Source organism: Pseudophryne corroboree, chromosome 5 (genome assembly GCF_028390025.1).
Source record: "Pseudophryne corroboree isolate aPseCor3 chromosome 5, aPseCor3.hap2, whole genome shotgun sequence".
Classification (NCBI taxonomy): domain Eukaryota; kingdom Metazoa; phylum Chordata; class Amphibia; order Anura; family Myobatrachidae; genus Pseudophryne; species Pseudophryne corroboree.
The window spans coordinates 510,437,017-510,455,076 of NC_086448.1; the positions used below are offsets into that span (position 1 = coordinate 510,437,017).

An 18,060-nucleotide genomic window follows, 5' to 3' on the forward strand; every position below is an offset into this window, starting at 1 on the left:
AGTCAGGAAAACTGACTTGCTGTTATCCTGTATGCACCCAACAAACTGGGTGCTTTTGCTTCTAAGCAGACTATTGCTAGTTGGATGTGTAATACAATTCAGCTTGCACATTCTGTGGCAGGCCTGCCACAGCCAAAATATGTAAATGCCCATTCCACAAGGAAGGTGGGCTCATCTTGGGCGGCTGCCCGAGGGGTCTCGGCTTTTACAACTTTGCCGAGCGGTTATTTAGTCAGGGGCAAACACGTTTGTAAAATCCTACAAATTTGATACCCTGGCTAAGGAGGACCTGGAGTTCTCTCATTCGGTGCTGCAGAGTCATCCGCACTCTCCCGCCCGTTTGGGAGCTTTGGTATTATCCCCATGGTCCTTTCAGGAACCCCAGCATCCACTAGGACGATAGAGAAAATAAGAATTTACTTACCGATAATTCTATTTCTCGGAGTCCGTAGTGGATGCTGGGCGCCCATCCCAAGTGCGGATTATATGCAATACTTGTACATAGTTACAAAAATCGGGTTATTATTGTTGTGAGCCATCTTTTCAGAGGCTCCGCTGTTATCATACTGTTAACTGGGTTCAGATCACAGGTTGTACAGTGTGATTGGTGTGGCTGGTATGAGTCTTACCCGGGATTCAAAATCCTTCCTTATTATGTACGCTCGTCCGGGCACAGTATCTAACTGGCTTGGAGGAGGGTCATAGGGGGAGGAGCCAGTGCACACCACCTGATCCTAAAGCTTTACTTTTTGTGCCCTGTCTCCTGCGGAGCCGCTATTCCCCATGGTCCTTTCAGGAACCCCAGCATCCACTACGGACTCCGAGAAATAGAATTATCGGTAAGTAAATTCTTATTTTTTACAGAAAACTCAGGAGAGCTCCCTGTAATGCACCCTATCTCCTCTGGGCACAAGATCTAACTGAGGTCTGGAGGAGGGGCATAGAGGGAGGAGCCAGTGCACACCATACTAGAAAGTTCTTTTAGGTGCCCATGTCTCCTGCGGAGCCCGTCTATGCCCCTGGTCCTTACGGAGTCCCCAGCATCCTCTAGGACGTAAGAGAAATCACATCCTCCATAGATTTTCATCATGAGATTCAGACTTATCTAATCTCCTATTGATATGATGCATACTATCACGTATTTCTTTCACCCATGCAGGCTCTTGGTGTGCCGGCAGCACCACCACATTACAAGTCTGTGTCCCTAAAATGGCTTCCTCCGGGGAAGAACTCCCTGCCTCTGACATGTCTTACACACGTGCACAACACACACACAGACACACTGGGAATTATAGGGGACAGACCCACAGTAAAATCTGTCAGAGGGACACAGTTTAGGAGCAGCCAGTTCACAACCCCAGCGCCAGTATCTAATGCCTGTGAACACAGAATGCCCACTGACATGCGGCGCTTTTTACACAGTAAAACACACTTGTACAGCACCAAATTCGCTTGTGCACCCCCGTTTTGCACCCTGATACTTGTAGTCAGAAGTGAAGGAGGACCAGCGATGTCTCAGCAGCCTGAGGAGAAAATGGCGCTGAGCAGTGTGCTGGCTGCCTGAGGAAGAAGCTCCGCCCCCACAATGGCGCGTTCTTACCTCAGAAACTTTTCTTAATATTTATACTGGTGGGGGTAGGGCTGTGCCTGGGCATCTTATGCCCCCTTTTTGCCAATTTATAGAGGTGTTTTTGCTTCCCAGGGCGCCCCCCCCCCACTTCCCTGCACCCTGCAGTGCCTGTGTGTGTGGGCAGCAATGGCGCGCTGCGCTCCCGCTAGCCGCGCTGTACCTCAGCCGTCACTTTTCTTGATAGAAGATCTGTCTTTTTCTACTCACCTGTCCTCTGACTTCTGGCTCTGTGAGGGGGGTGACGGCGTGCTGTGGGAGTAAGCATCTAGACACGGCTAGCGTTCAGTACCCTTCAGGAGCTAATGGTGTCCTGTCAGCCAGAAGCAGAGCCATGATACTCTTCAGGAAGTAGGTTCCTACTTCTGCCCCCTCAGTCCCACGAAGCAGAGAGACTGTTGCCAGCAGTTCTCCCTGAAAATAAAAAACCTAACATAAGTCTCTTCAGAGAAACTCAGTAGAGCTCCCCTGGAGTGTATCCAGTCTGCCTGGGCACATTTCTAAAACTGAGGTCTGGAAGAGGGGCATAGAGGGAGAAGCCAGTTCACACCCATTGAAAAGTCTTAAAGAGTGCCTATGGCTCCTGCAGAACCGTCTATACCCCATGGTCATGAAGTGGACCCCAGCATCCTCTAGGACGTATGAGAAAAGTAGTTGACATAGGTTTATATTTAATATACTTTTAATCTGATATAATTTACTACCAGCAACACGCTCCTAGGAGAAAGAAGTGACAGTATCCTAAGAGTCAGCAGAGCTAATGCATTTGAAGAGCACAAGTGGAACCCTACTTATCCAATTAATGCAAGATCACCTGACACACAAGGCTACAGGTTTCAGTTAATATTTATATCTTATAATTATATCTTATAATTATATATATATATGTATATATATATATATATATATATATATATATATATATATATATATATATACACTGCTCAAAAAAATAAAGGGAACACTTAAACAACACATCCTAGATCTGAATGAATGAAATATTCTTATTAAATACTTTGTTCTTTACATAGTTGAATGTGCTGACAACAAAATCACACAAAAATTATCAATGGAAATCAAATTTATTAACCCATGGAGGTCTGGATTTGGAGTCGCACTCAAAATTAAAGTGGAAAAACACACTACAGGCTGATCCAACTTTGATGTAATGTCCTTAAAACAAGTAAAAATGAGGCTCAGTAGTGTGTGTGGCCTCCATGTGCCTGTATGACCTCCCTACAACGCCTGGGCATGCTCCTGATGAGGTGGCGGATGGTCTCCTGAGGGATCTCCTCCCAGAACTGGACTAAAGCATCCGCCAACTCCTGGACAGTCTGTGGTGCAACGTGGCGTTGGTGGATGGAGCGAGACATGATGTCCCAGATGTGCTCAATTGGATTCAGGTCTGGGGACCGGGCGGGCCAGTCCATAGCATCAATGCCTTCGTCTTGCAGGAACTGCTGACACATTCCAGCCACATGAGGTCTAGCATTGTCTTGCATTAGGAGGAACCCAGGGCCAACCGCACCAGCATATGGTCTCACAAGGGGTCTGAGGATCTCATCTCGGTACCTAATGGCAGTCAGGCTACCTCTGGCGAGCACATGGAGGGCTGTGCGGCCCCCCAAAGAAATGCCACCCCACACCATTACTGACCCACTGCCAAACCGGTCATGCTGGAGGATGTTGCAGGCAGCAGAACGTTCTCATTGGCGTCTCCAGACTCTGTCACGTCGGTCACATGTGCTCAGTGAGAACCTGCTTTCATCTGTGAAGAGCACAGGGCACCAGTGGCGAATTTGCCAATCTTGGTGTTCTCTGGCAAATGCCAAACGTCCTGCACAACCCCCACCTGTGGACGTCAGGCCCTCATACCACCCTCATGGAGTCTGTTTCTGATCGTTTGAGTAGACACATGCACATTTGTGGCTTTATGGAGGTCATTTTGCAGGGCTTTGGCAGTGCTCCTCCTGTTCCTCCTTGCACAAAGGCAGAGGTAGCTGTCCTGCTGCTGGGTTGTTGCCCTCCTACGGCCTCCTTCACATCTCCTGATGTACTGGCCTGTCTCCTGGTAGCGCCTCCATGCTCTGGACACTACGCTGACAGACACAGCAAACCTTCTTGCCACAGCTCGCATTGATGTGCCATCCTGGATGAGCTGCACTACCTGAGCCACTTGTGTGGGTTGTAGACTCCGTCTCATGCTACCACTAGAGTGAAAGCACCGCCAGCTTTCAAAAGTGACCAAAACATCAGCCAGAAAGCATAGGAGCTGAGAAGTGGTCTGTGGTCACCACCTGCAGAACAACTCCTTTATTGGGGGTGTCTTGCTTATTGCCTATAATTTCCACCTGTTGTCTATTCCATTTGCACAACAGCATGTGAAATTTATTGTCAATCAGTGTTGCTTCCTAAGTGGACAGTTTGATTTCACAGAAGTGTGATTGACTTGGAGTTACATTGTGTTGTTTAAGTGTTCCCTTTATTTTTTTGAGCAGTGTATATATTTATTATACACACTTATCTAGTGCAAATGCAACTTTAGGCTATGTCTATAGGGTTACAGAACTGAGGACATCTTTATAAAAAAAAATATAGGTATGTTTTTGGTTTCGGTATATTATGTGGACATTCTTAACGTCAACATGGTCGTTAAATTGACAATGAACGTGTTCATCCCTGATGAAATATCGAAATGGTCAGAATGTCTACAGTCTGCTTCTATGGTAAGTCTTTTTCCTGCTGTCAACATTTTAAACACGGCAACAGCATAACTCAACATTCTAGTGTCGACTTGATAACTGCATACCTACTTTTGTAGGAAGTGCCCAAAATGTACCACAAAGTACATGATATCAGGAAGGTTTCCTCGAGTATCACTACGCCTGCGCCTCATGTACTTTTGCTAAACTGCTAACCTGACCCGAAGCACATTTTAATTTTTGATATTGTCACTAAAACTAATATAATGACTCATAAGACTAATGCTGGGTACACAAGATGAAATGCAAACCATACAATGTTGCTTATGATTTCCTTGGAACTCCTGGACATACGATATATTGTATACACATTAAGCAATTTTACAGACGAGCAAGTGATATATGCGAGTTGTTCAACACTACCAAATTGTTGGGTTTCAGCCTAAGTTAACATATTGTTCGTCATTGGTAGGGTACACATTGCACGATTTGCTCCTAGTCGCTTGTGACATTTTTTAAATTGAGGTGCATGTACAGACGACAGTGGACGTCACTAGCAACCTGCGGGAATGGTCGTTACCGGAAAATTATTTAAAATGTTGCCTAGTGTGTACCCGGCTTTGCACTAGCTGCCTGTGATTGGTGCGAGTGTAGTTACTTTCCTGTTACATTTCAGAATGCACCTGCCAATCTCTTTTGTCATCTTGCAGTGTTTGTTTTAAACACATCTACTAAGCTAGTACCATGGGAGGTGGGACAATTTATATATAGATTTTTACCTAGCGTAAAAGGTAATTTGAATGCCGTTAAGTGGACCTGATCACTGAGCTTCATGCATAGCTCCGATTCTATGCACATGTCAGGAAAAATTCTGCATGAAACATATGGCTTATAAAATCAAGGTTACAACAGCGGCTGCATTTACCGTGCACTTTTTTTTTCTGTACTAGAGTAGGAACTGGACAACAGCCCCGTATCAGTGCAACTGCAGCCATCTTTACTGGAAATCTCTATACTGTAATAACCAGAGTTTCCTACAGGAGTGATAGGTGACCCCTGCCTGGGAAGGCTACAGATTGGGGACCAGAGGCACGGCTTCCCAGCAGCTGCACTTAGGTCTTCTCCTGACTACCACAAGCTGCCGTAGGTTTTATTTAACATTCACTACCGCTAAGCAATCATTTGCACTAGAAACAACCAGCATTTTCAGATCAGTCATTTTGGCAAAGGCAAATAACTAATATATTACACATATTGTTTTATATCAATTTAGTTTAAAAAAAAAAATCAATTAAAAACACAAATATTTTATTAGACAAAATAGTTCAGTAACTTGTATAAAAATATAGAGTTTTTGTAGCTCACCAGCCTCTTAACACAATTGAAAAATAAATGTAAAAAATACAATTCAAAAATGGTGCAACATTATGTGGGTCTTGGGTTACTGGTTCTTCATTATGCTTCTCTAAGAACAGGCGGCAAATGCAGCTCCGATCCCTTCGCAGGTTAATAAATCAGTAATCTGTTTTGTGGTGTTTGCTGGCAGTCTGTGTGCCAGGACTGAGACGCAGTATATTGTACATAGAGAGTCTGAAAACAATATGATGCACCTATGGACTTTTTTCCTTGTGATCTGAAAGAATATTTAGCGCCCACTCACACAGGTCTGCCGGTATCCTGCATAGAGAAATACAAAGTAATAATGTTTAACTAAAAAGTACATACAGTGTATATAATTCTAATACCCCAGGACTCATTTACCAACATGTGCAATATACTACAGCAACCAACTGCAAAATATGAAAGTTAATAGCACACGGACTGTTGAGATTCAATGCAAACTGCACTTAAATGCTGTGGTAATAAGTAAGTTCAGATAAAAAAAACAGAATATGCTAGTAGATGAGCAGACCATATGAAGAATAAAACAAGGTCCCCCTGAGCGGTGTTTAGGGTTGAGCTGCACTACATGTGTTAGGATGCTTTTTTATGATACCAGTATTTTATTCTGCCATTTTACTTTAATACATGGTATATATAAATCTCTTGAAGTGTATTTACTTACATTCATTGTCAGGTATTTTATAGGTATTTCAGGTATCTTTATCAGATACTGGTATAATGTACCCATCATATGCCGGATCAAATCAGCTCGTCCCCGCTCTGCCCCTTCCCACTACACTTTCAGGTCCTCTTCTGTTGTTCTCTCCCTTCACCGTTGCTATAATGTGAGCTGTATTGGAAGGGGATAAAGGGTGTGCATTACTGCTCTCACTGTGTATAAGAGATGGGACAGCTCACCCTCGATTATGTATTATATAGATTTATATTGTATCCATATGTTGAGTATCACATGGGTAATATTTATGTTAGATCATTGCTTTAGCAGGACACATATCTATACTGCACTATCCAATGCATGTAAAGCCGATTACAATAGGCAACGACACCCTAATATTCTAAGGGAGGAATTCAATTAGGTGCCGGGCGGATTTTCTGGGCTGATGCTGCCGCACTTCACGGCTGCGGGGATCTCGCTCAAAAGTGCTCACTGCTCCATATGGTGCAAGAATTTTTAAGTGAATTTGGTAGGCTGGTAAAGGGGACAAATCGGGTTGCCGTTGCAGGTGTTTAAACGCTGCAGTAACAGCAGTTTGCCCATGACTGAACTTTCCCTTACCAGGTTTAGGGGGGAATTCAAAGAGCTCCTACCATTACATGATGCAACCCACCGTATAGCATTCACACGAGCACAGAGGTCAGCAGTAGGCAGCTTGTACTTATACTGAAAAGGCGTCCCGTCATAGTGAGTCTACAAAGAAAGTAAGAAAGAAAATCACAAGCACGCATTTAAGCGCTCAGACCATCTCGTATTCTTACAGGAGCAGCAAATCAATAAGCTAATCAATACTTTGCGCATTAAAATATGTATACTGTACCAATGTTGTGTCCAATGTAATAACAAAATATGCCTGATTTCACATAAGACCTTTAGGGATAAATCTCAATTAAAGATACATTCAAATTGCAAGCCATGGAAATTGAGACTAGGCATTAGAACCGCAAAGCGACTGCATGCATATTTTGGTCAACCAATAATAAAAGATTGGCTTTTAAATGCTGCAAATAAAAGACTGACTGGCTGGATATACTATGACTGTTTACTAATTCAAACTTATAAGAAACTATTAAGAGAAATTCTTTTTTCAGGGGGTGATTTCTCTATTTATAAGAAACTGTTGTAAGGACCACAACTAGAGAGAGCATTCGTGTATTATGCGGTTACTACTTCACCCTACTGAGGTTTACAAACATGTGTGACAGTATGGATGTTGTAATGGTTAGCATTACTGCCTCACAGCACTGAGGTCATGGGTTTGATTCCCACCATGGCCCAGCTGTGTGGAGTTTGTATATTCTCCCCGTGCTTGCGTGGGTTTCCTCCGGGGACTCCCGTTTCCTCCCACAATCCAAAAATATACTGGTAGGTTAATTGGATCCCAACAAAAATTAACCCTAGTGTGAATGTGTGTGCGTGTACATGTGGTAGGGAATATAGATTGTAAGCTCCACTGGGGCAGGGACTGATGTGAATGGCCAAATATTCTCTGGAAAGCGCTGCGGAATATGTGTGCGCTATATAAATAACTGGTAATAATGTGTGACCTAAGCACGTGTTTGTCAATGAATGACCATGGGATCATATCTAAATTGTAAGGCATATCACATTTGGATGCTGTCCCCCAGAAGGAACATTACAGATTAATTATTACCATCTGACAAGCAAAACATAATCCTATAGGGTTCTTGCTTCATTGCTTGAAAAAAAAAAGCACTTTTATACAAGTTTTGCAGAAAGACAAGTACTAGAGCATGAGATGAGCAATCACTGCAATGACTAATGTTCACAGACTTGTCCAGACATGAGCTAACTATGGGGGTAATTCCGATCCGATCGCTCGCTGCAGTTTATCGCAGCGTATAAATCAAGTCGGAACTGTGCCGGCGCCGGTGCATGCCCAACAGCCTAAGGCCGTCGTTCCCTAGCGATCAACTCTGCCTGATTGACAGACAGAAGCGGTCGCTGGGCAGGAGGGGGCGGCACAGCGGCGTTTGGACGCTGTTATGGGGTCACGGTCCGGCCAACGCAGGCGTAGCCGGACCATGAGGGGGGCGGGCCGCAGCGGCTGCGTGACGCCACATGCAGCCGCTGCGACCAGGGGCAGCGACGATCAACTCCCGGCCAGTCGCAGGAGCTGCGCTGACCGGGAGTTACTCCACAAGTACAAAAGCATCGCCGCTGTGCATGCTGACATGACATGCGGGGCAGACTAGCCCTGTGCTGGGCGTCCCCCCGCATGTCATGGAAGATGATCGTAGCTGTGCTAAATTTAGCACAGCTACGATCAACTCCGAATGACGCCCTAATATACGGTAGTATACAATACATGGTACAGAACACAACTTATTATATAGGCTATTCTTTCTTCGAGCCACAGTTGGATTTACAGTACTTCCCCACTGTAGACATTAAACTTGCCTATATTAAAATAACATATACAATATGTTACAATAAAAGTCATTTGGAAGTCCATAGGGACAATCGGTGCTTGATGATTATAGATCGCACAGAATTACTTTACCGCATATCCCACATTTATATGCGCACATCTATGGTGTACAAGGAAAATGTGCAATGTTCGTAGCCACGAGAGAGAGACAGAACACTGGCACCTTGCCACAATCACTGCTAACTGAATTGTTTACAGCAGGAGCTTCCCAAACTCTGCCATTAACGTCCAGGTTTTAAGGATATCCATGCTCGAGTCCAGATGGTTAAATCAAATAGACTGAGATACTACTTATGTCACCTATGGGGGTGGGCTTCATGTTGCCGGCGAGCGGGCTCCCGGCGACCACCATACCGGTGCCGGCATACCGACCGCCGGCATCCCGACATCTTTGCTCCCTCTTGGGGGTCCACGACCCCCCTGGAGGGAGAATAAACAGCGCGCGCCACCGTGCCCACAGCGTGGCGAGCCGGCAAGGGGCTCATTTGTGCTCACCCAGCTGTCGGTATACCAGCGGTAGAGATTCCGGCGCCGGTATGCTGGTCGCCGGCACCCCGACCGCCGGCAAACCATACTACACCCCACCTATGGATAGCCTTAAAACCCTGTCATGGTGAAGTTTGGGAAATTCTGGTTTACAGTAAATACATATTGTGCAGCATGGTACACAGTGTCTAGCGGTGTTGTCACATAGCATGAGGTTGTGGGTTTGATTTCAGCCATGGCATTTCTGTGTTGAGTTTTTATGTTTTCCCATGATTGCATGGGTTTTTCTGCGGGCACTGGCGTTTCATTCCAAAACCATAATGGCACGTTGTCTTCCAACAAAATAAAACAAAGCTAAGCCTAGTGTGCGTTTACAAATGGTAGTGAATATAGATCGCAAGCTCCACTGGTCCAGGGACTTATGTGAATGATTAAATATTCCCTGTAAATCGATGTGTAGTATGTGCTAGCTTCATTAATAAATAAATATGGCTTGAACTAAACCCACCACCTGCGCACACAGTAAATGCTATTTACATAATGGTGCGCCACGGATCACAAGCAGCTTTGGACCAGCACATCAACTGCATACATTTACAGAGCAAGGTGTCACATTTCTGGAGGACCTGGGCAGATGAATGCACTACTGCTTGAGTATGGTGAAAGGCACTGGTGGAGCCTCATTTTGCAAAGCAGAACAGAAATAACAATTCATATCATGTGAAGAGAAAAATAGGCAATCTTAGGAAAAAGGACTAAAAATAAAAACCTACAGAGAAAGATATTTCTCGCTCTGCATCAGTCTTAGGCTGTGTACTTCCCACAGACCCTTCCTTTTGGCTCTTAAATTTGTACCCTGGGCCATTAATGCTTTACAAACAAACAAGCTGCTCATATTTCTTAAAAGTGCGGCAAAAGCGGTTAGACCAGTTGACTGGAAGTCAGTGGCTCTACCTTCTCTGAAAGAATGGTTTGCTTGGGTGGATCTTTATATGGATATGGAAGACTTACGTCTTGGAGTGAATTTAGCACCACATGGCTCCCTTGCCTTGAGTTTAAATCTTTCATCGATTATAAAACTGCTCTAATATGAACTCGAGACTGTATGTAGAATACTCCTCTCAACCCATTCTGATCCTTCCTACTCCGTTCTTTCTTCGTCATTATGTGTGTTTTGCCGTTTCTCTCTATTGGTCATGATTCCATTGGTATTCTGCTGTGCTATATTGTACTGATTTCTATACATGCTTCTTTGTAACTGCTTAGTGGATTTTGTACACTTCCATGTTGTTGTTTTTGTTACACTGTTTATTGCTTTGTGGAATCAACAAACAAAAAATAATAAACATATATTGGGGGGGAAAAACAACCTACAATACCTTGGCTGCAAGAGACTTATACTGTATTTTGGGGGGTATCCTATTAGCCGCGATAACGCAATACGAGATCGCGGCTATGTTTTCGCACCTATCTCCCGAAAAATCAGATTATCGCAGCCTGTGCGCTCCCGTTTATCGCACCTATCCTATTACAAATCTGCGATAACGGCAATCACAATAATCCTAGCCAGCAAAAGCATAGGAAAAAAGTGTGCCTGTGCCTGAATAAAAAAAAAAAAAAGCCCTGCCTTGGAAAAGACTGCTCTGCAGTTGAAACGCGTTGGACCGGGGAGCCTCAAAACTTTTATCCATACACCTGCATGTTAAGGTATACTTTTTGTTTTCAGTGACAAACCAGATGGCCACTGGTGCCACATAAATTACAAATTGATTCCATCTGCCACATGTATTGGTGTTTTTAGTAATTTCTATTAAAAAATCTATTTTAATTCAGGTCATTTTTGGTATTTCTGATACACTTCTGTTTGGAGGGAAAAGGTCTCGCTATAGAGAGGGTACCCAAAGATTCCGCTACAGGATTGTTATCGCACTTGTTTGTGTGAGTATGGTACGTGATGTACCTTCATGATGATTTATAAGGTGAACTCCCTCCTAGAAGATTTATTCACTTGAGGTGTGACATATAAAGATACCTTTATGGGGGATATTCTCTATCAGGCTGTGGAAGTACGGTTTGTCTGTACCTCATCACATCTTCCCTGGCAACTTTAATCGAGTTAAAAGATACCCTTATGTCAGTGGTTCCCAAACTGTGTGCCGTGGCACCCTGGGGTGCCTCAGGACACTTGCAGGGGTGCCTCGGGTTGGTGGTCCAGGACCAATTAAAATTATTTATGTTCAATGTAATAGGCAAAGCCAGTGCTGGTGGCTGCCAATCATAAAGTATGTGGCCAAAAGAAGCAAATCTTGTCCCTCACCACACAACTGACCCTAATGATGACATATAAGCACAAATTTACTTAATTTAATATTTTTCTTTATTTCTCAATAAGAAACCTTTGGCCTAGGGGTGCCGTAAAAAAAATTCTGATACTCTAGGGCGCCGTGATTGAAAAAAGATTGGGAACCACTGCCTTATGTGATTATTTCCATCTGCTTCTATGGGAGTTTTGGTGCGTGGTGGCTTTTATGTGAATAATAATCGGATGACCTTATTTGGAATTACTACACTATGGTCTGGTTTGGATATTGCAATAACAAGACATAGAGAGGAGACAAAGCACCTATTGCCCTCACCCTGGGACCCTCATAGACGCCTAAAAGGACAATTAGCCTTGGTGAAATTTATTTCCAGTTTTTACTCGTTTGAAAGGGACTCAGCGCCTATTCTGTATATTTATTGTGTATTATATTGGAAAACATTATAGAAGACTATTAGTGTGCATAATATAACTAACTGGTGTCATTAAATCGGGTCATATGGCTGTTACATGCATTTTTTTTTTTAAATGCTGAAAAACTATAGAAAGCTATTTTTTTCCAGCAATATAAGTAAAATTTGGGGTATATAAAATGGGTATAAGTATATATTTGGGTCGTTTTAGGGGACTTTTTTTTTTTTTTAAGGGAAAACCGACTGAAAATAGAAACGTTCACCAGCCCGAGCAGTTCAAGGATTTATGTAAAATCTCTTTAATCAAGATGGCATATATAAATTAAAAATAAAGTAATGTTTAGGGTATAATATGGTAGATGTTTTGCTCAAATACTGAATTTATTTTTTTCACATTTGATGTAAAATCTTATGTCCACTTCAGTGGATAATGTGCAATACACAGATCCATACTGTATGCAAGGCTTATCCTGGCATATAGGTCTAACCTAAATATTTCCTCATAGAATAGCCATATCTAACAGTTCTGACAACTGATAGCCTTTGTGTCCTGTGTGCTTCTCCACCTCTCACACTAAATTCAAATTCAGTCAAATTCAGCTCACAAAAGTGTGAAAAAGGGTAACTTTCTAGGTATGAATATGTAAATATTTGTGTTATAAACACCGTGGACATGTTTGTGTCTGGGTGAACATTCTGATTTGGACGGTATTGCACAGCAGCAGGGAAGTGCAATACTGCATAAATAAAATAAAAACACAGCAGGAGGAGTCTGTAGGAAACAGACACCTTATGCATGCATCTGCGACCCGAATGTGGATTACACAGACTGCCCATCAGAGCCGGACAGCCGAGTCCAAGAAGCCCGCGACCAATGATGCAAACCCTGGGCTTGGCACGCCTACAAAACGGGGACGGCATGCCCCGGTTTTGTACAATAGACCTAGTCCCGACCCCACTCCACTCCTCAAACAATGCAGCATGTTAATCATGCTGCAACTAAGGGAGGACTGCGATTGATCTCACAGGACCAATTCTGCACTAGTGAACCCAGATCTGGTTTAACATGTGGAGGAAAGCCTATTTTTATGTGTAACAAGTGGGTTAACGTACATTAGCTCCTGGTTTACCAAGCGGGGAAAAGGCAGTTTTGTTGAGTAGCTTTGGTCATGAAACCCAGAGCTATTCCCTGCATGGTAAACCGCGCTCTCAGTAGTATTACCCCTTTGTGTAAGGAATTTAGCTCTGCAATACTTTACACATGCTAAATCAAAGCTGACTGGTTGCTATGGGCAATTTCCCCACAGGTGCACTACTCCACTCTTATCACTGCTTGATACAGCAACACTTCTGTTTTAAGACCTATCCTTCTTCATGATGCTTCCGTACCTGACAAGTAATGTACCCCCTCCTCCCTTTCCATCCAGTCATCACCATTCCTTCCTTGTCACGGCCCCTCTTCTGTCTGCCTGTATCGTTTATTATTACTTTACATTTGTTATTTCACTGAAAACTTTGAGTGCACTTTGGTCATCTTGTGATATTATCTTCATTTTTGTCTTGTAATATGCTCTATGGTATTGGAGATTTTATATATATATATATATATATATATATATATATATATATATATATCTACATAGAAAAGGACATGACAGATATAGATATGGTTAGTGTACAGGATTGCAGGACTCTCACCAGTTTATCTATGACAGGTATTGTGCGTTTCTCATTGGCCTGTCCGCGTGTTGTACTGGAAGATGCTTCTTTTTGGTTGGCTCTGCTTGTTGTTGGTTCCAATGCTGAGGACAGTGTACTCTCTGAGCCTTCGGTTACCAGCATTTGTTTGGTCACAAACTCTAAGCTAGGTTTTTTGGACTGTACCCACTTTTTGACTGTAATTTTTCTGCAGATTTTGGGACTTTCTGAGCCAGCTGTGACAGCATGTTCTGTCCTCCCTTCATCTAAAACAGGTTCTGTTCTATTTCTGTCCTCTAATTGCTTATCGGGTGCAGTCTGCACGTGACTATCTGTCCGCGTCACTGAAGTAACTACTTCCACTCCAGAAAGCGTGCTCACACAACGTGTCCTGTCTACACACATAGGTGTCTGTTGCTCCAAGTCAGAAAGAGTGCTCTCAGAGTCATCTGAAGAAAGCTTCCTCTTCATTACTTTCCTTCTTCTTAGTGAGTACATTTCCCTGCTCCTGTCATGGTTCGGTGAGATATGTCCTATCCTAATTCTAGGTCTGTTCTCACTGTCTGAACTATAAGACAAAACTGGACATATCTGAACTTTGCTGCCCATGGTAAAACTCCCCTGTGGGGGGGAGTCGGGTATCATATTTGAGCAATCTGATCGGGAGTCCTGAGTAAGAGGTTTCAGGACGGGAGATGTAAGGCTGGTGTCTGAAAAGCTTCTTTGTCCACAGAGACCAGAGGTACTACTGGAGTCAATGCTTTGTGCGGCCTGAGCAAGAGTTTTTGTTTCAGGTGGTTGAGGGTTCTTAGAGGTTTCTGAAAATGTTAGGGGAGAAATCTCATTCTGGCTTTCGGTGAAGTCCATTGCAGACACATCTAGGTGGGACATTAATATCTCTGGAGTGCTACTGTCTGGGCTTGGGACAAGATCTTCTTCACCACTCCACTGCTTAACAGGTCGAGAATCCCCTGGTTGGGAATCTGTAACAGCATGAAATCAGTAGTGTAGTGAAAACAAACACACACAAAACCCCACACCGTAAACAACAAAATTAACTACTTCTTATTATTATTATTTTGTGCATTTTGAAGTGTAAACAAAGTTATATAAATTTCATCCAGGTCTTTGATTCCAAAATTTACAAATACCAAGGCTGAAAATACAACTTATTGCAAAGTCAAGTCAAAAACATTCATACTGATCTGATATGAAAACGTAATGTAATAATCGTAAGCACTAGTTCACAGTGTGCAAGACAGAACTGTATGCAGCCTTGATAATTAGATTTAATCCCAGATCACACGGGAGGTAGATATATCGTAGAAAAAGGGTCAGTACTCAAACAGATGTGTTAAAGAAATCACTTACTATTCATGTTTTGGAGTCTTTATCGTCACCTTTCTGCAGCGGGGTACACTGGGCTCCACAAGGATAGACATAGGGGTGTAGAGTAGGATCTTGATCCGAGGCACCAACAGGCTGAAAAGCTTTGACTGTTCCCAGAATGCATAGCGCCGCCTCCTCTATAACCCCGCCTCCCTGCACAGGAGCTCAGTTTTTAGTTAACCAGCCCAATGCAGTAGCAGGAAAAGAGACGACAACGGTTAGTAGCCACATACACCACACTCTCACGACAGGAGAAGTGTCAGCGGCTAGTGTCATACCAACCCAAAGAAGCTAAGTGCGTCAGGGTGGGCGCCTTGTGGAGCCCAGTGTACCTCGCAGTTTTGTAGTTGGTGCCGCAGATAGCAGGCACATAACAGAGGGGCTGCTCCAGGCAGCCCTAAGAAGAGCTTTTTTGAAGAAAAAGTGAAGACTACAAGGGCAGCAGCGGTGTGTAAATGTCAGGAGACATTCACTGCTGCAGCTCCAGCTCTCCCCAGCGGCGCTGTACACTCCCGAGCCCTGGTTGCCGGGTAACTACAGCAGGAGGCTCCGGTTTTCTTCATGGTCAGGCACACACGACGGGGGCTCTCCGGGATCGCGTGGCCGCGCTTCAGGAGGTGGTGAGTGGGTTCCGCTTGTGTGACCCGTACTTTATCGCGATCCGACGCGGTCAGTGGGAGGCGGGCTGTGCGCGCTGGCGGTGGACACTGGCAGTACAGGCGATCCCACTAGATCACCAGGGCTTGGGTGCAGGTCAGGTTCTCTCTCTAAACCATTTTAATAGTAGCCCACCACCGGGTGGTTTAGCCAGCAGGGGGATAAGGCTTAGAACTGAAGCCCCTCCCCCAGCACCAGAGCGGCCTTTTCCCGCAAATGTTCCCACCCTGGAGCTGCATATCTGTCTCTCCCTCACTCCCTGTCAGTGTCTGGGCGCCATTTCTCTCAGCTACACTGTTCCTGGGACTGCTTGGGCAAATCCTCCTGTGTAAAGCCGCCTGGTTGTCAGCGCTGTGACTTTACATGACACTTAAGTATTCTACCTGCCTTTTAGACAGTGTTAGTTAAGAAAGAGTGCATTTAGTCAGGGTTTTCTAGTACAATTACCCGGTGATATACTGTACATCCAGTTCTTACTGTGTACTGTTATATCTATTGACTACATAGCTATATAAGCTAGTCCAGTGCAGTATTATTGTTAGTAATAACCTCTGCATTGTACAACTGTGACTATATGTGTGTGCATTAGCTCGCTGAGTGGTGTCCATTTCGTGTCTCTCACTCAACTTGCTATCCCTATATTCTATAACCTGAGGGGGCTTGGTGCGTCAGGTTTTATATTTATATAGGATTTTCACAAGATATACCTTAATACGTATTTTTATCTGGGATTTTAGTCACCATATTTCTCCTATATCTCTGCTTGTGCTGACTACACTGCGCAGGGGTTTGGGTAAGAGGAATTGTGCTGCTGCCAATTGTACTGTGTTACCTGATACTGCAAGTTATATCATGTCTGCTTCTGAGGGTAACGGTTCTAGGGCTGAACACACTGCCGGTGTTGCTGAAGCCACAGATCCCTATGAGGAGAATATAGCAGCTGTGGGCTCTGGTTCTGGGGGCTCCTTGCCCCCCAGTGGGACTGTGGCAACGGAGGTACATAATGACCCACCGTGGGCCGCTTTTTCCACGCTTCTACATACGCTAGTTAATAAACTAACACCCCCTATGGGACCCCCTGTGCAGGTACAACCGTATGTGGTCCTTGCAGCTAACCCGCCGTGGGCAGACAATTTATCTGCTCAATTGAAGAAGTTGAACCAGTCCCTGACTACTAAAAAGTCTGACCCTCGCTTGCCTAAGCCCGAGGGGTCCTCTAAGCGAGCTTTTGTCTCCTCACAAACCACTGCTGTCACGGACACCTCGTCTGTTAAAGATGGCGCTTACACTGACCCCACAGATTCTGACACAGATACTGCTGATGGGGAGGGTAGTTCACATGTAGATGTTCCTGATCTTTTGGAGGCTATTAAATTAATTTTACAGATTATGGATGATCCCGAGCCATCCGTCCCTCCTAAGAAACCAGATAGGTTCAAGCGTCAGAAGGTGGTTAAACAAGTTTTACCTCACTCTGACCACCTAGTGGATATACGTCAGGAACCCTGGGAAAACCCGGGTAAGAAGTTTGCGCCTCAAAAGAAGATGCTGGCTCGCTATCCCCTCGCACCAGAGCTGTCTAAAAATTGGGAAACGCCTCCTCCAGTAGACTCACATGTGGCTAGGATGGTGGTTTCCTCAGCTCTACCTGTCACTACCGTCACGTCTCTAAAACAGCCTACGGATAAACGTGTGGAGCGAAAGCGATTTACACCCTCACGGGTGCTGCAGAGAGGCCCACTATTGCAGCAACATGGGCTGCAGAGGCTATTGAAGCATGGGCCTTGGAGTTAGAAGCTGAAATCTCTTCTGACCATGCTAGACAATGCTTGTCATATATTGTCACAGCTTCTCACTATATTAAAGAGGCGGCTTCTGATGCCAGTATCCTAGCAGCCAAGACCTCTACTACATAAGTCCTGGCTAGCCGGATATTGTGGCTGAGATCCTGGTCTGTGGATCTGGACTCTAGAAAAACCCTGGAGATACTCCCGTTCAAGGGAGATATTCTGTTTGGGGAGGACTTAAATAAGATTGTGGCTGACTTGGCTACTGCCAAAACTGCCTGTCTGCCAAGTCCTGCTCCTTCTGTGTCTAAGGCTAAAGGTACTTCCTTTCGCCCCTTTCATCCTTCAGGTAAAAGCAAAAAGGTCAGGCGTACAGCAAGCAGGCCCGCACTTCCAAACCTGGTAAGCCA

The 18,060-nt window shown here is 44.3% G+C and overlaps 1 protein-coding gene across 2 annotated transcripts in view; it reads right to left on the minus strand.

Annotated features, from left to right (window-relative positions):
• Positions 1-5,620: 5,620 nt before the first annotated feature.
• Positions 5,621-18,060, minus strand: part of ACD (ACD shelterin complex subunit and telomerase recruitment factor) — a 174,876-nt gene continuing 162,436 nt past the window's right edge. For both annotated transcript variants that reach the window (XM_063923065.1, XM_063923066.1), the window contains 3 exons: positions 13,818-14,800; positions 7,062-7,141; positions 5,621-6,006 (listed from right to left, as the gene is read on the minus strand). In XM_063923065.1, coding sequence (XP_063779135.1) covers positions 5,940-6,006; positions 7,062-7,141; positions 13,818-14,800 — 1,130 coding nt within the window. In that variant the 3' untranslated portion in view covers positions 5,621-5,939. The remainder of the gene's footprint in view (positions 6,007-7,061; positions 7,142-13,817; positions 14,801-18,060) is intronic.